General features: G+C 34.2%; 1 protein-coding gene across 3 annotated transcripts in view; it reads right to left on the bottom strand.

The window, feature by feature from the left end:
• Nucleotides 1-23768, bottom strand: part of Glcci1 (glucocorticoid induced 1) — a 113519-nt gene that overhangs the window by 18924 nt on the left and 70827 nt on the right. For 2 of the 3 annotated variants that reach the window (XM_085683627.2, XM_048448942.3), the window contains exons 3-5: nt 11127-11213; nt 6187-6303; nt 2667-2819 (exon numbers count right to left, since the gene is read on the bottom strand). In XM_085683627.2, the coding sequence (XP_085539753.1) occupies nt 2667-2819; nt 6187-6303; nt 11127-11213 (357 nt within the window). The remainder of the gene's footprint in view (nt 1-2666; nt 2820-6186; nt 6304-11126; nt 11214-23768) is intronic. The other variant, XM_085683626.2, reaches the window with a different exon arrangement.

Genomic DNA, 23768 nt, shown 5'->3' with positions numbered 1-23768 from the left:
CTTGTTAGCTCTCAACCCATTGTGCTTACTTGTCTGCAGTCAACAAGTAAAACTCTGTAAGCTACAGCTTTTCATAAATAATCAGAACTATTATTATTGTATAGGAAGGATTACGGTGCTAGTAAAATGAACCAGTACGATGAATTAGTATTCATTTTCACTGGTGTGCCTATTCCACTTGCTCTGAGTCTTGCCATTTTAAAGATTCAGAAACAGTGTTAGAGAAGAAATAGAGGAAGAAAATCTAGGTAAGGTTAAATATCAGTAGTTTTTATAATGCTGATTGAAACGGAAACTTTATGTGATGTTGCTAGAACAGACACCAACTTTACAATTTGATAATGACTATTATAAAGAGAATATCCAACTAAGTCTCCAGCTCCTTCATTACTAAAAGAAGTTTCCAATTAAAGAATGAAGTAAAAGAAAGACTTCACTAGGCCAAACTCTGACAAAAAAAATGTTAGTTCAAAAATATGTGCAGTGCTGGGAAACAATTAAATGATACACTACTTTGGAACAAAATGTGAGTTACATTTTATTTATGTGCTACTTAGTAAATAAAATTCTTCTTTATTTCTATATTTTAATCTACAACTAGATAGCATATATTTATTTATCTTTCTTTGAAGGTAGAATTACAAAAGCAAAACAAGTTTTACAAATCTACATATTTTACAAAAAAATAATTATGGAAAACAGGAAGGTTTATAATACTGATATCAGTAATAGCTAATGTGCCAATTTTCACTTTTAGATATAGGCATTTTGGTTTAATTTTAATAAACTGATATAAAATTAATTGTCAATGTACAATTTTCAATCAACAGAGCAAGTCTTTACTCCTATAAGCAGTCTTTCTACTACAGTACCAGCAGGTACATCTTATCCGTCAAGACATTACTGAAGCATTCAAGTACTGGGTAAGGCCACTGATGTCTTTGCTCCCCCAAGAGCCCACATAGCATTTTCCAGCACTACGTAAGCTGGCAAGCAGGAAGAGAAATTCCTGGCCAGTTCAAAACTTATTTCTGTGTTCTGCAACTGAAGTGTGTGGTACCTTTAGTAACAAGGTCTTACTATATAGTTAATGATGAACAACCAAGAACAAGAGCAATAGCCTATATTGTCTTGAGTGTCTCTAATGCATCCTTGACCAATAATTCACAGGGAGTAATCTGTGCCTGGAACTAAGATTTTCATTTAATAACCCATGTTTTCTCTGGACAACACTGTTCACTCATTTAGGACACCTCTATTCAACTCCATTAGAAAAAAAGTATACTTTAGTTTATGAACTAACGGTTTCATTAGGCATCTTCATACCTTCTTATATGCTTATGTTTTTTGGTTAATCATAGCTGGTACTGTAAACATGTTCAAAACTCATGTTTAGGGAAGCCACAGATCCTATGATACTGTTTTGCTAAATGGTCGTGTTGTCCAATTCCCTTCTCAGTATTTATGCTTATGTCCATAGAGTTCTGCTGCTTTCAACCTTGATCAGAGAAGCTTTGTATTGCAGAGGGTAAAGGTTAATGGAAAGACTCAAAACTGTTCAAAATGCTGAGAATAAGCGAGCCATAAATACCCCCCCCCCCCCATAATCAAGCTCCTCTCCCTGAAGGACCAGCAAACGGCATAGAAAAGGTGACAGGGAATGTAAAAGCTGAAGGGTTAAGAAGGAGTGTTGTGAAAGGCTGGTCTCTACACCTCTGACTTCACAGTAGCTGCAGCTAACTGTATAAGAACCCCACAAACGCTGGAGTCAAAAATTCCAGTATGGATAGGAAAGGGCTACTGATATCCCAGTCTTAGACAAGCCAGTCTTAGACAAGCTTTCTTTGAGGGGCAGGCCATTAGTAGATTGCCCATACCATGAACCCATTGGCAGCACTATTGGACTTAGTGGTAGATAGATAGATAAATGATAAAAAGTCAGATGGGAAATGAGAGATATTGGGGGAGGAGACATTGAGGAAGGGAACTTAGAGAGAATATAACCAAAGTATACTATACAAGTATGAAAGTTAAAAAGTATCTTAAAATGCAGAAAATATCCAAAACACAAAATATCTAAAAGTTCAATGGTATTTTGTTTGTGTTAATTTTATTTCATGTGCATTAGTGTTTTTCTCTGCATTCATGTCTGTGTGAGGGTGTCAGATCCCCTGGGAGTGAGCTTCCATGTGGGTACTGGGAATTGAACCTGGGTAATCTGGAAGAACAGCCAGTGCTTTTAACTACTGAGTCATCTCTCCAGCCCCAATAAGGCATTTTCTTATTTAGTGATTGATGGAGAGGGCCCAGCTCATTGTTAACTGAACAAAATGCATAAAAGTAAGTACTATCTGTCAAGAAAAAGAAAAGTACTGCTACGCACTGCAACATAGATAATTATAGACATGCTATGCTAAGTGAAAAAAGGTCAGTTACCAAAGACCATGCATTATATGATGCTATTTATTTATAAAGTCTGGAACAGAAATATCCATAGACACAGAAAGTAGAGCAATGGTGGCCTATAGCCAAATATATTAAAGGGATAGGAGAGAACCCTATGGTCTGTATTTTATCTCCATAAAGCTGTTACCCAGCCACAAGTGCTTTTAAGAAAATCTGTAACATTAAAGAAAGAAGTACTTAAATATCCCATGTAATCTTACCTTGGACACTTCTTCCTTTCCATTGTTTTCTTTGATGAATACCTTTTCCAGTTCAGGACTTATTCCTTCTACATTGCAGGACACACGTGAAGCAGATGATTTTGGCACCGATATGTTTGACAAAGGCATAGGTACTGACCTTGATCCAATAGCCTTTGAGGCAGAAGATAGAATAGAGTCGAATTACTTATTGTCAAATAAATAAAGAATTGGAACATGCTACATTTTTAAAAATGAAGAGTTTGGGGTGTAGCTAAGTGGCAGACCTCTGTTTAGCATATGTGACATGCCCTCTGCATGCCCCCACCATAAAAACAAGAAGCAAACAAAAATGCCTTAAAATACAAAACGAGCAGTTATTTCTGACATTTCAAAAAACAATAAAAATTCAAATGCATATACAGAAATTTAATTTCTAAAGAAAGGTGAAAATAATATGGAATCAAAATCCTTTGAAATCCTTTTAAGTGCAAAGCAAAGGTATTACTATATAATGTATACACTGGTCAAAGAATGGCAGATAGTAATTTTAATTACTTTTTAATGTCTCATTTTTGTTTTACTGAGAAGTAGAGTTGAAATTCTTTAAGTTATCATGGGACTCCACTGTAGTGCTGTGGAGATATCATGATATTTACATTTTAGTACATTTGTTTTCATTTTGTCAGCTACTTAATACAATCACTGGATTGATAAGCAATATAAAAACAATACCATGTTAAATTCAGCACTCACTTAGCAGCTTTAAGGTTGTTTTCAAGTGTCCTCTGCATGGATTTTCAAGAATTAGCCACTTCTAACAACTATTACAGAAAGTCAAAATCTGTCAATGAACATTTTGCAGCTCAAGAAATACAACAGGAAATAAGGGGAGGAAAGGACCAAAGTGTCTAATAATAATAATAATAATAATAAAATTAATAATAATAATAATAAATGGTCTCATTAATAGTAACTAGAATTTAAACATGATTTGTGGCAGTCAGCATGTTAATATTTCTTATTAACTTCTACTATTGCCTACTAATGTGCCTCATATTTCATTAACAAATGAATAAACACACTGAATCATTAGCTCTATCATAATTTTCCATTTTATTATTATCAAGTGTTTAGTTGTTTTACGGTTTTCATAAAAAATATTATACATATCATGATTTATTTCTATGTATAGTATAAGATAGTTTTAGTATTGCCTCTATATTAAATCAGTTCACCTCACATTTCTTCATCAATTCTCTATTTGATTCAAATTTTCTAGTAATCTTTATACAAAGTTTATTTTAATACAATTTTATAGCAATTTTGATATATTTTTAAATTATTTTATTGGTGTTTTAGTCTGTACGTATATCTGTGTGAGGGTGCTGAATCCTGGAGTTACAGAGTTGCCATATGGGTGCTGGGAATTGAACCTGGGTCCTCTAGAAGAGCAATCAGTGCTCTTAACCACTGAGCCATCTCTCCAGCCCTGCAATTTTGGTATCTTATAGAAAAAGCCTTTGCAAATTTTTTTCTGCATGACAAGTATGTTTATATGACCTCTGAACACAACTCCTTAAATAATAAAAGAAGTTTTCAAATTTTCTTTCTGAGAAATGGATATATTTACAGTATATTCTTTGAAAACAATTCATTAAATAAAAAACAATTCATTTAAAGTGTCAACTGGAAGTCAGACATAATTTATGTATTAATTTAGAATAAACTATTATTCTAAAGCTATCTTCTCATCAACTATAGGTTAAAACAATCAATTTTCTCTACTTTTCATTTTATAACCTCAATAAACATGTATAACTTGCATATTTCTTTTAATTCAAATTAGTGAAATTTTATATCTTTTACATTAACACACTACAAGACTATTGAGTCTTTGTGTTTATACTTTTAATTAACGCACTAAACTTCAGTTATCTTTTTATCATGCAAAATTCTAATCATAAGCATAATTAGAATATTGCTGTGAGTATATATGTATATCAGCAAGTGTAAGTTATCAAAATTTGTCAATTTTTAATTTATTCTATTTAGATATTTTTGTTATTAAGAATACTTTAAAGCATTCTAAACTAGACTTCATACTTCACTAACAAATGTTTATATAACAAAAGTAAGTAGTTTCTATGAATAACCGGACACCAAAAAATTAAAAGCAAGTTTAATCATCTTAGTCTTTTTTAAAGAACTTAATTGAGATAATAAGATAATACTGACAGTGCTTGAATAAAACTAGCAAATATATTAATTCTACAAGATTACGAAGAAAAAGGAAAGCACACACAACTCCCACTTTGGCTGTCTAGAGCATATTAGTTTGCTGTAGAATACTGATCAGGTATGATCAAGGTACAACATATCACCCATTTTAAACACAGTTAGTTGAGTTTTGCTAATCTACTGGTATAATCACATTTAGAGTCTTCCATTACTAAAAAAATATTCTTTGGGGCCTCTCTGCATTCAGTTCCTATACTTTCCATTGTAATATTGAATACCATTACAATGTACAGTTATGTAAAGTATCTGTCTAATCATCAGTGAGAGAATATTTGTTTTCATTTCATTATCACAAATAGTGCTTCCTCAAGCACTCATGCAGATATGTTTTAATTTCTAGTGGCTACTTGAAGGGAGAAATACTGGAGATAATGGTCAGTATATGCTTGCCAAGTGGTTATATTACTGTGTTCTCCTAACAGCAATGTACAGATGTTCTTTTGCTTTACATTCTCATTACCACTTGGTATTGTCAGTATTTTCCATATTAATGATCTCATAATTAGTTTTAATAGTCTAGCTAATTCACTCTTATTTTATAAATATACAATATTATATACAATTAGTGATACCTTTCTTAGTCCCTTACATAGCATGCCAATAAATGTAGACCTTTGTGATGATCTTTATCTTGATATTAATTAAGAATCTGATCTTAGGAGACATACAATTAATAACAATAAGAAGTTTTGCTATTTTCAGTTTAATAAAAACTTTAATAACCACAAAAAATACTATATCAAGTGCTATCAATTTTATCAATATCAAGAAAATCTGATGTATTTTCTATGTTTTGACTTTCTGAGGTAGTAAGTTATATTAATATGTCCTAATGTTAAATTATCCCTATCAATGCACTACTTGGTCACAATATCAGATTTAACTTATTAAGATTCATCACTTCATGGCAGCACTTTTCAGATCTGTTCAGTAAGATATGTCAGCACAAATTTATTGGGGGAAAAATAAAAACTCTAGTTTTAAATGTCTTCATATGAAATAAGATGCATTGCCTGAAATACAAAGCAGACAGTTTAAGGTGCTACTGGAAGGGTTTTGTTCAGCAAGCACATTACCTGTGACTTCATTTCAGTTCAAGGAAATATCATTCTCAGGCCACTATACTCTGTTATATGTTACAAAAATAGTAATTAAGTAAAGATAAAACTTTGGTTATAGTATAGGTTTCCCCTTAGTAATGCATTAAGAGGAATTAATAAAGTCTGAACAATTAGCCTACCTGAGTATGACTGATTGCTATGTGGTTGCCATGGAGAGGTGACTGCCGATCTTTCTCTTTACCGTGACGACTACTTTGCTTGCTGCGTTGTAGCTGCTGCCTCAGTTTGGCAATCTGCTTTGGGGAGAGAACAGACAAGAAAGCAAAAGTGAACACCAGTGCTGTTTTTTCCTTCAGCTTTTTTCTCAAAAGATTTAATAGAAGATAATGTTTTAGTACAATGATTTATTCTTCAAGTTGTTAAGACTAAGATGATTGAAAATGAGAAATAAATGTACAACACAAATGTTTAATTTCTGCAGTTTTACTTGGTGGGGCAGCAGGTAAGCAGGTAGACTAAATTTTGTCAGATTGTTTCAGATTTTACCTTCATAACGTTTCTTTGCTTCAAAATGCAGGAGGCTCTTATATTCATTTTCCCTATAACAACAAGAGCTGCATACTTACATAATGTAGCAACAGAAAACACTCTAGCTTCGTACAGGTTTTGTTTAAAATGTCCTTTCCCTTTGACGGAAAAAAGTCTCCAGTGTATCTGAAGACACCTCTTTTCTCTAACCCCATTACCCATGTGTTAATATTGTTTTATAGAAGAAGAAAATGGCAGTTCAAAGCTAACAGTATGTTCTAACAAGACTAATGGAAAACAGTGTTACTGAAGAGGAATCTTGATACTACATTACAACTGGAAGCTATGGTTCCCAGAATTGAGTTACCAGGAAAAAAAAAAAAAAGACCTCTAAAATATATAGCCACAAAATTCTATTTTTGTTAATGACATTTGGAACATGCAACACACTAGAACAAACCTTCTTTGTGTAAAGAAACATTGTTACATTGTAAATTTATCCTTTGTCAAATGTAGGTGACAAAATTGTAGACATTTAGCTGTGCTGAGATGCTCTAACGGTGCACACCCTGACTGGCAGCATAACTCTCCAAACATTATTCAGAGCACCTTGTAGGCCAGTTCAATGACTGTGTCAACCACTAATAAAAATTATCACTAAATCTAGTAACTACTTACTGAGCAACAAAGCACCACAGAAGTTATTGTGATGCTTGTTAAGATAGCAACTGTTGCATTTGATTTTCAACAAAAGAATATGAGATAGATACTATTGTTATTGTCACTTAAAGGTACGGACATGGGGTAAAATTTTTTTTTAAAGCATAACACATTTGCATTAAGTGATGAATCTCAAATTTGAAATGAAAAACAGAATTCTGCAGGCCACTCTCTTAATCCATCATAGTTAAAATCTAGAATGTCTTCTCAAAGACCTATAAGTGTTACCATGGCTTTTCCTCAGTTTATGGCGCTACTCAAAGGTTGTGGGAGCTTTAACAGTTAATCCTTATGGGAAAAGGTGAGGTGACTGGGTGTGTGCTGCAAGGATAAAGATATCCAAATCTTCCCTGTCTTTTTCTTTATTTCCCATTCACCATGAGCTGACAAAGCTTCAGTATGACGAGTTACACACCAGAGGCTCAAAGCAAAAGAGCCCAGTTATCATGGACTGAAAAATTTGAAAAGATGTGCCAAAATAAACCTTCCTTACTTTTAAGTGGATTATCTTATGTATTTTACTATAGCAATGGAAAACTAACACAACCACCAATCTATCTATATTGACTGGAGAATTAAGATAAAAAGAAAAAAGAAGATAAATCTTATAAAGTAAACAATGAGAATAAAGCATTTAACAAGAGTTGAATTATATCACTCCTTTCCCTAAATAATTAAAGATAATCTATTTTTTCTGAAAATGAACTTGGTCATAAATCTCAGGCTGTTCCAACTTTTGATATAAAACAGACTATAACAAGATCAAGTATCTTCACAGAAAACTTCTACAGTTTGAGTAAAAGCAAATTGATCCCTACACAGTCACATGCCTGCCCATATACAGTTTCACATAAATGAAAGACAACTCACAAACAAACATCTCAAACTAGGCTTGCTTTGGGAGAACTTTCATAAGCAGTAAGTTTTAATACAGAAGCAAATTTACAACTATAATATAGCATGAACAACTGTTAACAGAGTGCTGGTTAGTTTTTATTGCCAGCTTGGTGTAACCTAGAGTCATCTGGAATAAGGGACCCTCAACTGAAGAACTGCCCAAGTCAGATTGATTTGTGACCATGGCTGGGAGAGCTTGCCATGATTGATGATTGCTGTGGGAAGACCCAGCCTACTCTGGGCAGCAACATCCCTAGACAAGTGGACTAGGGTTGTATAAAAAACTAGCCTAACGAGCTGTGTGGTGGTGGCGCAGGCCTTTAATCCCAGCACTTGGGAGGCAGAGGCAGGTGGATCTCTACGAGTTCAAGGGCAGCCTGGTCTACAAGAGCTAGTCCATGCCTTGTGCTCCTGCTCTGACTCCCCTTAACAACGATCTGTAGGATGAAAATAAACTGTTTCTTTCTGTAAGTTGCTTTTGGCCATAGTGTTTACCACAACAGAAAAGTTAACTAGATCAATGTCTAACTTTTCAAAAACATATGCTCTTGGTGATATCCACTTTACAGATGGGAAACACTTGAAAATAAAGTTCCTTTCACATGTGAGAAACCTAATGACAAATGGTCTTTGACCTTCAATTTGTAAGCCTTTTTTAGTACTTCACAATGCTGTGAAAGCAATCCTGTATTAATTTTTAACTAAAAACATGTACCAGTCAGGATCTTAACCACTTCACTAAGTAACTTCCTTGATGTCGAGATATTATGAGCTTATAAAACTAAAAGATGAACAAAAACTGACTAATTCATCATATGCTAACCTACCAATGGGCTTGTATTTTCTTCAATGAACATTTGTAAGACTTACTAGATCTGTGTGATGTGTGCATGAACGTACAGAACTGCCTTTTAAGTTCTGGTCTTTTACAACCTTAACTGAGTTTTATTTCCACTGGCATCTTCAATCTCCTTTGCAATTGTTCTTTCATTTTGAACAAGAATACCACAATTTATACTATCTGAACCCCAAGTTTTCATAAGCAAAACTGCTCGATTACTTTGATCCCATCTAGAGTGATGAAACTGTTTGGTTTTACGGTTGTTTTCTAAGAGAACAATCAATTCTTGTAATTCAGCTGCTCTCTTGTAATAGCATATACCATGTTGCTATAAGCACTCAGTTCTAACAGAACTATGTGAAATATCAGCAGTATGTCTGAAACTATACTGAACAAAATGGAAGGTTTATCATTATTTATATTCTATACTTAAGTTTGTATCCCTATTGCAGTCTAGATGCATTAGACTAAGCCTTTTCTTTTGCTTCCTCTAGAGAAATCTACTTCTACTTATTATGTATATAGATAGGAGGCAGGCCAAAATTATAGATTTTCTACATTCTAAGGAGGCTAAAAATAAAATCATAGGCAATATTATGCTACCAGACCATTTGGATTAGACATCACAGTATATGAGTAATTTGGCAACCTAAAGTATATAACATTAATACTGGTCAATCTGGAACTCTGCATAGGAAAAACATTCAAGAGAAATTCTGAGCCTAAAGAGATGGCTCAGCAAATGAGTATTGCAGAGGACCCAGGTATGATTCCTAGTAACTCCAGTTCTGAGGTATCTAAGGCACTTTTCTGGACTATGTGTTTCCATACAGACAAGCAGACATACCCAAATACACATAAATAAAATTTGAGAGAAATGTGTATAGTTAACCTATACCAAAACTGGTTTACTGGTAACCTCTCAGAATTTTAAGGGGACAATACTGACCCAAGTATTAGGAGTCAAAAATTCAGTGATATAATTCTGAATTCAAAGTATAAAAGAACTGTGTAGGCTACTATTTTGTCAAATTGACATAAGCTATAGTTACCTGGGAAGAAGAACCTTAACTGAGAAAATGCCTCCAATCAGATTGGCCCATAAGCAAGTTTATAGGGCATTTTCTTGATCAATGATTGATATGGGAGGGTTCAACTCATTATGAACAATGCCACTTCTGGTGAGGTGGTCCTGGGTTATATAAAAAAGGTAACTAAGCAAGCCATGTGTAACAAACAAGTAAGCAGCACTTCTACATAGTCTCTGCTATATAGTCTTACTTCCAGGTTCCTGCCTTGGGTCCCCCAGTGATAGACTGTAATCTGTATACTGTAAGGTAAAATTAAACCTTTCTTCCCCAAGTTGCTTCTGGTCATGGTGTTTATCACAGCACTAGAAAGCAAACTTAGACAAAAAATACTTGCCAACCTCACCTAAAACCAGTACACTCGTTCTCTTAAAAGCAATGAGTTGTCCCCACTAAGAAGATGGCAGCAGAGACAGGATAGTCATCTTTGGAAGAAGTGCTTACCTAAGAGACGGACTAGATATTTTAACTATGGGTTTCCTATAGCTTTGAAAGAACAAATAGGTAAAAATTTATGATTTGCATGGAAAAACTATCAGGAAAAATAATATATAGATATATTTTGGACTATTCATAAAATATTAAGGAATAACTCATTTCTACAAGATTTGGCTTCCACTGTAGTACGAGGTGCCAATGGATCATAATAAGCTGGATATCATAAAAAGCTATAAGAAAACAAAAGTATCTTATCATTGTAGAAAGAAAGCTATGATCTATGGCTCTGGTTGTTGTGATTTTTTTTTAAAGAAAAAGTAAGCTAAGGAAAAATAAAGATAACTAAAACAAAAATGATTACTAAAACAGAGATTATTACATAAAATCAGGGTTGATTCTAGAAATGTCACAATTGGTGGGATACATATTTATTAAGAATATAAAGGCTATAAAAATAAGGAAAATTTACTTTTTACTAAAGTATATTTCAACTCTGTGACTATGAAAAAAGTAGGTTATGACAAATAGAAGTCTCACTATATTGAGAAAATACTAAAAACAACCCAACAAGATCAAAACAAGTTATAAAATAAAAAAGATAACATACCTCCTTCAGTTGATCAGCACTTCCCCATGATGCAGAGCGCTGATGGGATCGTTTTTCTGCTCCCTCCTCTGCCCAGCAACTAGGTGTCTTTAAAAAAAAACAAATCAAAATGTAAGAAACAGTAATAATGCTATCACCAAATTGCAAATAACTGAAAAACAATTCCCAGGACTACTAAAATCTTTTAAATGTTGATTAGACTAGATTAATCTAAGATTTCTGAGTCATCTAGTTTAAAAAAATCATTTGATACCTTCACATCAGCATTAATAACATAGTTATCAAAATCAAATAAAACTGTGACTGAGCTTTTAAAAAGAACAAATATAAGCAAAGTTTCTATCCTGCCTGGTCCCCCAGCTGTTCAATCCCAAAGACACACACAGAGACTATAGTAATTAAAACACTGTTAGGTCAATGGTTCAGGCATATTCCTAACAGAAATCAACCCATTTCTATTAATCTATGTATCGCCACAATGCTGTGACTTACTGGTAATGTTCTGCCATCTTTCTACTTCAGCTGTTACATAGTGTCTCTTTGACACCACCAACTCTCTATATCTCTGTTCTGATTTCCTGCCTAGCTTTACTCTGGTAAGCCACTGGCTGAAACAGCTTTATTCATCAACCAATAAAAGCAACACATATACAGAAGAATATTCCACATCATCTTCCCTTTTCTGTCTAATTAAAAAGGAAGGTTTTAACTTTAGCATAGTAAAATTACATATATAAAACAGTTATCAATCAAGAATTAGAGTTACAATATTTAGTCTATTTACATTTGGCAAATTAAGGAAAATACTCTAGCATATTTTGGTGTGTGTCACCATTACCTGACCTCTAGTGGCTTTGGTTTTACCTCTGATCTTGAGGCAAGATTTATTTATTAAAATACCCATAATATACCACTATGAACAAACTATGAAAAACAATTTCTACTAAAAACAGATAGATGACAAGCAACTTTTAGAAACATTTGTATTGTAGGCTTATATAACAAATGTCTAACCAGGTCAATTTTACTAGGAGGAGGAGAATAAACAAGAATATCTTTGGAGCAAAGTATTAGGCATCTTCATTTATAAATACAGTTACTTAAAAACCTAATAGAAAAGGATTACAAATATAAATTTAATATAAATATATGGACTTATAAATGGAAGTAATACAGTCTTTTTAAAAACTAAGCTATATATCACAGTCATTTTCACTAAAATATAATTCTCAATTATTTAATCATTAATAAATATTAACTAAAGTATAATATTTAATGTCACATACTTCCATAAAGTTTTAAGAACCTGAGAAGTTATCAAAAAATTGAAATACCCCAATGTAACATATGAGAAAGCCTAGTATAATACAAATTAGAGAAAGTAAAAACTAGGAGACAGATAATAGGTAATAATTACCACAAAAAAAATATGTGACAATAAAAAGTTTTTTGTATTGGATGCTAAAAACATGTTTATGCTGAGACTGTACTTAAGAATCTCCATGTGACAAAGAAGCCATCACTTGACTTTACATAGTTCAAAATACTATGAGCAACTTTAAAACAATTACTACCTGTTAAAGTGACAATTTTCCAAAACCAAACTAATGACAACTGGACACAGAAGAGAAAATCTGCTTAAAGGGCTCAGTGTGAAAGGAAGTCATTTAGTCAGCTGACAGACATTTTATTCAACTAGCAACTGCAAGATTAAGAAATGATATATTTCATTACTGAAATTATTAAAATTGCCCATGTTCAGTTCTAGATAGGACAACCTGAAAATAATCATCAAATAACAGTACTTTTAATAATTTTTACAGAATTATTTCTGTAAGATCACTTTAGTCAAAATTTTCAGGTTTTGCATGACTTAACACTTTTATATTTCTTTCAAGTAGCACTCCTCTCCTCTCCTCCCTCCCTCTCCCTCTCCCCCCCCCCCACATACACACACACTCACATACACACACACAATTAAAGATCACAACATCTATAAATCAATAGTTCAATCTCAGGAAAATGGTGAGGCAAAAGTTTAGTATTGTCCATGAATATGCTACAGAAGTAGTAACAAAGGGTAAATAAATTTAATTTGTAAATAAATCCTAAATTGTTAAATGTTGAGTATTTCAGAAATGTTTAAAACTTATAAATAGAAAAATAACTGAACAAAGTAAGTAGAGGTTCTTTCCTTTGGAATCAATAAGACACAAGGTACAACTGCCATTTTTTGTCTACTATCTAAACTAGAATATAATTTTAGAAGTGCTACTTGTAGCTTTGCTTCTAGATACTAGTAAAAATGTTTAATAAAAGGGTTCAATGCCCAATAAATTTGGGGGAAGTCATACATGCTGCATCTTTCTACTCCACATACAATGCAATTTAGTATTCTAAAAACTCAAATACAAGTTGTTGTTGTTTATTTAAAAAGTCTGCTTACTTACATGATTAGTGGATAAGTATACTCACTAACAACACGTAAGACATGTTATTATTCCATAGATTTTTTGGAAACAGTCCTCAATAATTTTACTATTGTATATAACGCCATGTTCTATGGCCACTGTACTTTAGGATATTTCTCTTTCTATCCAAACTGCTTCTACTATCAAGGAGAAGAAAAACAACCTTTTATGCATCTAAATAAACAAGTCTTAAAAAATCTATCTATAAGACTACTGATTTAAAAAAAGTATTCAAAATCTTTCATATTGATGATACTAACCTCTTATTTTCCTTGCTAGATTTTAAACTATAATGCTTTTAAAATCTCTTATGACTGACAATGAGTAATATAGAACTATCAGATACTGCCAAATATTTTTCACACCATCCGCAAAACTCCTACTTAAGTCATAAAAACTAACCATGCCCAGATAATGACAAACAAAACAGCCAAAGGAGAAGCTTTCATAATAGAAACTCAGTCTCCCATGCTTGAATCTCTAAGTCTAAAGTACTATTTTTATTTGCAAAATTAACAGAAGACATATAATAGTTAACTGAAAGAATTCTGACCTTGTAGTAATTATAGAACTTTAGAGCCCTCTCAGGATCTGAGGTAATCTATCATCTCTAAGCTTTTTCCTACCAGATCAGACTTACTATTCATAATTGCATAATTGCATAATCAACTGTTGATACTAATAACGATATTTTCTGAAATTTTCTTTAATATAATTGTATTTAACTTTAATGACCGTGAAATATTATATTCTAATACAAAAGCAGTTATTGGGCCTGGACAGACAGCTCAGTATTGTTTTTGCAGAGGATCGCAGTTCAGTTCCCAGTACCAACATTGTAGCTAACAACCATGGAAGCTAACAACTTTTCTTAAGTCCAGTTCCAGAGGATCCTATGAACTCTTCGGGTCTCTGTGGGTACTACACACTCATGGTGCCCAGACATACATGTAGGTAAAAGCACCCATACACATAAAAAAATAAATAAAACAAAGGTAGCTAATGTTTATCAGTATCTTACGTTCTAGATAACTATGTTAGAACCTTAACATGAATTATTTTGCATAATCTTCACTGCAGTAGCAAGTTATCCTCCAGCATCCAGAAGCATAGAAACCTTTTCAGAAGGTTTACACTGCTCCTCTCATCTAAAAAAATCAATCATTTACACATAAGCATTAGCATCCAAAGACACACAATGAATTTTTACATTATTTCTAAATTATGAGCTAATTCTAAACTATAATCCTATAAAGGAGTTGAACAATAAGTAGGTCCATACCAAATTAGTCATGGTCCCAGTACAGAGAGAAATATTTTGTTTCTTTTAGGTATATTTTTAGCTATACTAAGGAAAAACTTAGGGTTACTTTCTTTTCTATTTTTTTTTTAAAAAGAGAACAAACTATCTTTTTTCATTATACAAACCAATCCAAGTTCTCCCTCCCTCCCTCCCATTCTCTCCACTTATCCCCCAATCTGCCCCACAGAGAGGGTAAGGCACATTGCTTTGGGGAAGGTCCAAAGACCATCCTACTATGTCTAGGCTGAGAAAAGTATCCATCCAAAGAGAACAGGTTCCCAAAAAGCCAGTATATGCAGTAGGTATAAATCCTGTTCCCACTGCCAGTGGCCCCTCAGTCTGCACCAGCCACATTCAGAGGGACTGCTTTGGACCTATGCTTGTTCCTTCCCTGTTCGGCTGGAGTTGGTGAGCTCCCACTAGCTCAGGTAGACTGTTTCAGTGGGTGTACCCATCATGGTCTTGACTTCTTTGCTCTCATATTCTGATGCCTCCCACTCTTCAACTGGACTTTGGGAGCTCAGACCAGTGTTCCAATGAGGGTCTCTGCATTTGTTTCTGGATGAAGGTTCTATGGTGATATTTAAGATATTCATCAGTCTGACTATAGGGCAAGTCAAGATTGGGCTCCCTCTCCTCTACTGCTTAGGGTCATAGCTGGGGTCATCCTTGTGTATTCCTGAGAATCCACAGGTTTCTTGCTAGCCCCACAATGGATCCCTCAATCAAGATATCAAGATATCTCTATCCTTGCTCTCATCTCTGTCCTTTCTCCATCTCGACTATCCCATTACCTTAAGTTCTCCTCCCGCCTCGTCTTCTCCGCTCCTCTTCCCCTTCCACCCTCCCTTCTCCCCCAACTCCCATGCTCCCAATTTTGTCAGGTGATCTTGTCAATTTCGACTTTCCAGGTAGATCTATATATCTTCTTAGGGTTCAGCTTGTTACTTGGCTTCTCTAGGATCATGAACTATAGGCTCAATGTCATTTGTTTATAGCTAGTATCCACTTATGAGTAAGTACATACCATACTCATCTTTTTGGGTCTGGGTTACCTCACTCAGGATGGTGTTTTCTAGTTCCATCCATTTGCACGCAAATTTCAAGACGTCATTGTTTTTTACCACTGAGTAGTACTCTAATGTGGAAAAAAATGTGCCACATTTTTTAATCCATTCTTCAGTTGAGGGGCATATAAGTTGTTTCCAGGTTCTGTCTATAACAAATAATGCTGCTATGAACACAGATGAACAAATGTCTTTGTAGTATGATGGAGCATCTTTTGGGTATATTCCTAAGAGCGGTGTTGCTGGATCCTGAGGTAGGTTGATTCCCAATTTTCTGAGAAACCGCCATAATGATTTCCAAAGTGGTTGCACAAGTTTGCATTCCCACCAGTAATGGATGAATGTTCCCCTTACTCCACATCCTCTCCAGCATAAGCTATCATTGTTGTTTTTGACCTTAGTCATTATGACAGGTGTAAAATGGTATCTCAAAGTTGTTTTGATCTGCATTTCCCCGATGGCTAAGGATGTTGAACATTTCTCCTTAAGTTTCTTTCAGCCATTTGAGATTCTTTTGTTAAGAATTCTCTGTTTAGTTCTGTACCCCATTTTTTAGTTTGGAGTTATTTGGAATTTTGATGTCTCAATCTCTTGAGTTCTTTATATATTTTGGAGATCAGTCCTTTGCTTGATATGGGGTTGGTGAAAATCTTTCCCCATTCAGTAGGCTGACATTTTGACTTATTGACTGTGTGTTCTTCACTTTACAAAAGCTTCTCAGTTTCAGGAAGGTTCCATTTATTTATTGTTGCTCTCAGTGTCTGTACTACTGGGGTTACATTTAGGAAGTAGTCTTCTGTGCCCATGCATTGAAGGCTACTTAACACTTTCTATTCTGTCAATTTTAGTGGAGTCAGATTTATATTGGGGTTTTTAATTCATTTAGACGAGTTTTGTGCATGGGGATAGATATGGATCAATTTTTATTTTTTTACATGTTGACATCCAGTTATGCCAGCACCATAGCTGAAGATGCTTTCTTTTTTCCATTGTATAATTTTAGCTTCTTTGTCAAAATCAGGTGTTAATAGGCGTGTGTATTATTATCTGGGTCCTTGATTCGATTTCATTGGTCAACCAGTTTTTATGCCAATACTGTTTTCACTACTGTAGCTCTGTAATAAAGCTTGATGTCAGGGATGGTGATGCCTCCAGAAGTTCCTTTATTGTACAAGATTGTTTTTACTATCCTGAGTTATTTGTTTTTCCAAATGAAGCTGACTATTGTTCTTTGTGAAGAATTGTGTTGGGATTTTGATGGGGATTGCCTGAATCTATAGATTGCTTTTGGTAGGACTGCCATTTTTATTATGTTGATCCTACCTATCCAAGAGCATGGAAGATCTTTCCATTTTCTGGTATCTTCTTCAATTTCTTTCTTTAAAGGCTTAAAGTTCTTGTCGAATAGGCCTTTTGCTTCTCTGGTTAGTGTTACTCCAAGATATTTTGTTAAATCAAGACCCGGTGAACAATTTAAATAGATCTATAAACTGCAAGGAAATAGAAGCTATTATCAAAACCCTCCCAACTAATAAAAGCCCAGGGATGGATGGTTTTAGTGCAGAATTCTACCAGAACTTCCAAGAAGAGCTAATACCTATACTCCTCAAAGTGTTCCACATAATGGAAACAGAAGGAACATTGTCAGATTCTTTTTATGATGCTACAATTATCCTGATACCAAAACCACACAAAGACTCAACCAAGAATGAGAACTCACTCATGAACATAGACGTAAAAATACTCAATAAAATACTGGCAAACCAAATCCAAAAACACATCAAAAAAAATCATCCACCATAATCAAGTCGGCTTCATCCCAGAGATGCAGGGCTGGTTCAACATATGAAAATCTATCAATGAATCCATCATATAAATAAACTGAAAGAAAAACCCATATGATCATCTCATTAGATGTTGAACAAACATTCAACAAAATCCAACACCACTCATGATAAAGGTCTTAGAGAGATCAGGGATACAAGGAACATGTCTAAAAATAATAAAAGCAATATACAGTAAGCTGACAGTCAGCATCAAATTAAATGAAGAGAAACTCAAAGTGATTCCACTAAAATCAGGAACAAGACAATGCTGTCCACTCTCTTCATATCTATTTAACATAGTTCTTGAAGTTTTGGCTATAACAATAAGACAACGAAAGGAGATCAAGGGAATTCAAACTGGAAAGGAGGAAGTAAAACTTTCATATTTGCAGATGATAAGATCGTATATGTAAGTGACACCAAAAATTCTACCAGGGAACTCCTACAGCTGATAAATACATTCAGTAATGTGGCAAGACACAAGATCAACTCAGAAATATTAGTAACCCTATATTCCAATGATAAAGGGGCTGAGAAAAGAAATCAGAGAAACATCAGCAAACACAATAGCCACAAGAAACATAAAATATCTTAAGGATATTCTCATTCAAGTATATCATGTACTTTGATCATATTCATTTCCAAAATTTTCCAAGATCTATATCTACTTTTATACCATGCATACATGATTATAGATACATCTATTGAGTCTAGTATCCTTCTATGTGACAAAACATACAATAACTATCTTTTTGAGTCTGATATATCACTTAATGAATTTCAGTTCCACCCACTTCCATTCAAACAACATTTTGTTCTTTATGGTTAAATAAAATCTATCTTTATGGGTATACATACGTGTATCACATTTTGTCTATTTATCTGCTGATAAGCACCAAGAGTGACTCCATAACTTAGCTACTACTGAAACAGTGTTCTAATGAACAAGGACATGCAGATCATATCTCTATCATCTGCTGTCTTAGAGAACTGTTCAGTAGTAATGGCAAAATTATCATATGGTAGTTTTACTTTTAGCATTTTAAGGAAACTCCATATTGATTTCCATAGTCGCCACACTAATTCACATTGCCACCATTCCCATGTTCACTGGCATGTTGATTTCTTAATGATAGTAACTGGGGTTCAAAAAAAAATTCCAATGTTTTCATTTGATTTGATTTAGTCCTGAATTTTTTTATGTTTATTGGTTCTTTGTACTTCATCTATTGCAAACTGTCTGTTCATTTAATTTTCCCATTTATTAACTGGGCTATTTCGTTAGCTACTTTCAACAAATAGTACTTAGAAACCTTGATAGTCACACGCAGAAGAAAACTAAAGCCCTATCTCTCATACTATCAAAAAACAATTAAAAATGGATTGAAGACCATAATGTAATACCTGAAACTATGCAACCACTGGAAGAAAACATAGAAAAAGTACTTCAAGATATAGGACTAGGCAAAGACTTTCTGATAATAACTCTAAACAGTACAGGAAATAATACAAAAACTGACAAACTTGGAAGTGGTGAAGAGAGAGCTTAGTCAGTAAGTGTCCCACAAGCATGATGATCCGAGTTCAACTCCTAGAACCCATGTAAGAGCTGGGCATGGTGGTAGGGTTGTAACCCCATGCTGCGGAGGGGGAGGTCACTCCCTGGAATTCCTTGGCCAAGTGGTCTATTCTAATAGGTAAATTCCAGTCCAAAGCCAGGCAGTGGTGGCACACACCTTTAATCCCAGCACTCAGCGGGCAGAGGTAGGCGGCTCTCTGTGAGTTCAAGGCCAGCCTTGTCAACAAGAGTTAGTTCCAGGACAGTGTCCAACACTACAGAGAAACCCTCTATCAAAAAACAAACAAACAAACAAAAATATCCAGTCCAATGAGAGATGCTGTCTCAAAAAAACAAGGTAGACAGTGTATGAGGAATAACACTCATATGCTGACCTCTAGCTTCCACACATACATCTAGTCACACTTTCATGTTTACAAACACCCACTCCCACATGCATACACACACATGCACAAATGCAGAATTAACGAGTGAGATTACAGAAAATGGAGAACCTTCTACACAGCAGATAATAACAGTATAAAAAGACAGCCCAGAAAATAAGAGCAATATCTCTGCCAAGTATATAGCTGAAGATTAATATGTAGGACATATAAACTACTCAGAAAGTTAAATATCAAAAACCAAGCGCTTGCTGTTACTTAAGGACATTTCAACAGAAAGCCCTTGAGCAAGGGCACAGGAAACCCACATGGCTCTATCAACTGTGACTTTGGGTCAAATAAATTTCTGATCTAACTGGTAAACTGAAGGAAGGCTCTCTACTTTTAATTATTATTATTATTATTAAGGTACAATCACCTATTCCTTTGATTTCCTAAACAAGTTCTTTTCAGGTAAAGGGGGAAGAGGCTGGATATTTTAATATTGTTTCAAAGAATGAATATATTTTAATTCAGAGTACTGATTTTACTGTGTGATGACTACAGCCAACTGTTAAATACTTATTCTCAAATCAATCCCCTGAAGAGGGGATTGATGGAAAATCATGAAGCTCCATATACAACAGATTAATGAGATTAAAAAATAATAAAATGCTAACTTATGTACCTCTTAGCACATTAATGCTCCATTGCTTTACTAAAAGTAATTCTAGATAATAATTTAAAAATAATTTAAAATAGTAAAATTCTATATAAGAAGAACATCACCTAGAAAATAGGCACACATACACAGGAAAATTTCATTCAAGATTTTGTTCTCTGAGGGTTTTTGTTGTTGTTGTTGTTTGAGACAGGGTTTCATTATGTAGCCCTGGCTGTCCTAGAACTCTCATTGTAGACCAGGCTGACCCTGAACTCAGATCTATCCCTGCCTCTACCTGAGTGTTGGGATTAAAGGCTTGCACCACTACATCAGGGGTCATTCAAAATTAAACAACCTTCGGAGCTCAGTCCAGTGCTCCAATGTGGGTCTCTGTCTCTATCTCCATCCATCACCAGATGAAGGTTCTATGGTAATATGCAAGATATTCATCAGTGTGGCTATAGGACAAGGCTAGTTCAGGCACCCTTTCCTCTGCTGGTCAAGGAACAAGCTGGGGACAGCTCCTTGGACACCTGGGAACCCCTATAGAGTCAAGTCTCTTGCCAACCCTAAAATGGCTCCCTTAATTAAGATAGCGCTGGGCTTTGATTCTACTGCATGGACGGGCTTTGTGGGAGCCTTGTCTGTTTGGAAGCTCACCTTCCTGGACCTTGGGGGAACAGGGAGGACCTTGGACTTCCCATAGGGTAGGGAACCCTGACTGCTCTTCAGCCTAGAGAATTAGGGGGAGGAGGAGTGGGGGAGGGGACGGGAGGAAAGTAGAAGGAGGGGAGGAGGTGGAAATTTTTAAAAAAAAATTAAAAAAAAAAGATTAAACAACCCATTTCTTATTTTTAAGAGATACAAGTTTTGGTGGGGTTGTTTGTCCGAGATAGGGTTTTCCTATATTGTCAAAGCTGTTCTCAAACTTCTAAGCTCAAATGAGCCTTCTGCAAGTGCCTGGCTCAAAGAATACATGCACTAAAATTTCTTTCCCATATAAACAAAGGAGATAAAGAGTCATAACGAAAATTGAGATTTTTTTCTAAAGTACTATAATCTATAAACATACTAGGCTAATAAGTTTCATAGATCAAAGTTCTTTCAAACTCACGTTAACAAATAATTCAAATTGTATTTACACCATGCTAGAACACAATGGAGGGAAATCTTGCAGGACCTTTTCAGAAAGCAAGCATAAACTAGCCTTAGTATTACATCACAAAAAAAAGAACAAAATTTTGGGACTTAATAATGAACTTCTTAATATTTAATATCATAAATGATGCATGCTACTGTATATTTACTTTAAGTCTCTGTAAACAATGCATTTATCAAGAAATGTTAATGTTCAACCAAATAATAGTCTATAAATGAAATTTACTACAGCTGGGATGTGGCATAGGTGAACTTTCTGTCTTTTGTGCTTAAGATAATGTGTTCATCTCCAGCATATAATAAGAAATTTTGACGGGATATTTTATTATAGAATGCTGTAATGTATAACAGTGAAATGGCATTTGTTACATAAACAACCATTCGTAATATGAACAATCACTCATGAATAAAACAAGAAATGAAATTAGTAAAATCAGAATATAATACTAAAAATATTATATACATCAACCATACTATGTCACAGCAAAATAATCCCACTGAATAAATTTGCTTAGCGAGAAGAACAATATTTCCTAGCATAATCAGTAGTCTGAAGGGTTGAGAATATTAACACAACACAAAATATTAACACAACACAAAAAAGAAAAAAAGTCTTTCTTTTTTCAAAGAAAAGACTAAAACAAAAAATAGGTAAAAAGAAGACATAATTATTGTTTATATGATCTTATGTCTGGAAAGCTAAAGAAAAATATCTAAAAATTTAGCAGAAATAATAACATTATATTTGGGCACAGCATAAATAAATTAGAAGGTAACCAAAGGTCTGAATTACAATAGCAGATGATAAAAGAAAATACTAAGCAATATAAGTTTAACAGAAATTGATTGATTTTAAAAGAAGATTTGAGGTTTTTGTTCTAAAGGATAATAACAATTTAATAAACACATTCTTTACTTGGGTAAGAGTTAATATGGTAAAGTTGGTAGTTTCACAGCAATATTATAACAGAAAATAGTCTAAGATAAATTTAATAAAACTGAAGTCAGCCATAAAGTCAAGGCAGAATATCTAGGATCATCAATCAAAAAGTTAATTACAGTATAAAATAGTTACATCAGCATGTACATATTAATTGTATTTCTATAGGCACAGAAATTCTCAAAGCATGTGCATCTACCCACTACCACACACAAAAATTCTATTAATAATGATTAGTTAAAGAGGACTCAGTAGTTGGCTGCTATTACTCATACTCATCTAAAGTACAAGGACTATTCTGACCCTAAAAGACCTTACTTATTAAACAAAACTGATAAAACCCAGGAACATATAACTGGAAGTAGTATTACTGTTTCAATACAGATGAATTAAAGCACCACGAGACAAGTATGGAAAGTCTGTTAATGCATTCCTGTGAGAAAGGAAAGTCTGTGGGTTTAATGAGATATTTCAACAGCATGGTGGTATGACCCTGTGACAAGTGGTAAGGGCGGCATCCAAAGTGAAAATTCTCACTTATGCTGGATGACTTGTTGATTCTTCAAGATACATGTAAAAAATGTTGCATTCATCATTTTGTAAGAACACATCTAATTTGAGATGACTCACATTTTTGTTTAAAAGGAGGTGGTATCAGTATCTCTTAAAACTTGAACACAACCTATCAAATGGAATCAGCTACAGACCAGTACATACCAAGACCAAGCCCGTATTTGGATGGATTACTCGCACAGAGAAAATTACCTCTACTGAACGAGAAAAAAGATCAAAGAAAGCCCAAAGGTGAACAGGACAGTAAACTATTAAGACTTTTTTTTTAAGTTTAAATAAGATTAAGGAAAAAGTAAATTTAAGCTAACAAAACTGGAGGGGGCACTTCTAGTAAGTACTTTATCTTTTTCAGTCACTTTTTTTTTTGATACTGGTTTTATGTTCACACTGAATTTTTTTTGCAAGTGTTTAATTAAAATAAGTAACCCTATGCTCCAAAAACCCTGTAAAAAATGGTATGAAGTGATTATACACTGCATTGCAGTACACTGATGAAAAGATAGCACAAATAGCTTAGAACTCTAAAGTATTTTCCTGCTCATACCACAAAGATTAGGTCAGTAAGAATTTTATGCTTCTCATTGCCACTCGGTGACCCAGATGGATGGAGTAGCAATGGACAATGGTAATCTCACTTGCCAGAAAAATATATACCAGCTCTTTAAAGCAAGCAGCCATAATCATTACTACACCTGGGAA

The sequence above is a fragment of the Myodes glareolus genome, chromosome 25, assembly GCF_982192425.1.
Source record: "Myodes glareolus chromosome 25, mMyoGla1.1, whole genome shotgun sequence".
Lineage (NCBI taxonomy): Eukaryota > Metazoa > Chordata > Mammalia > Rodentia > Cricetidae > Myodes > Myodes glareolus.
Note: the sequence above shows the minus strand (reverse complement) of the source record. Positions and strands in the feature narration are given on the sequence as shown.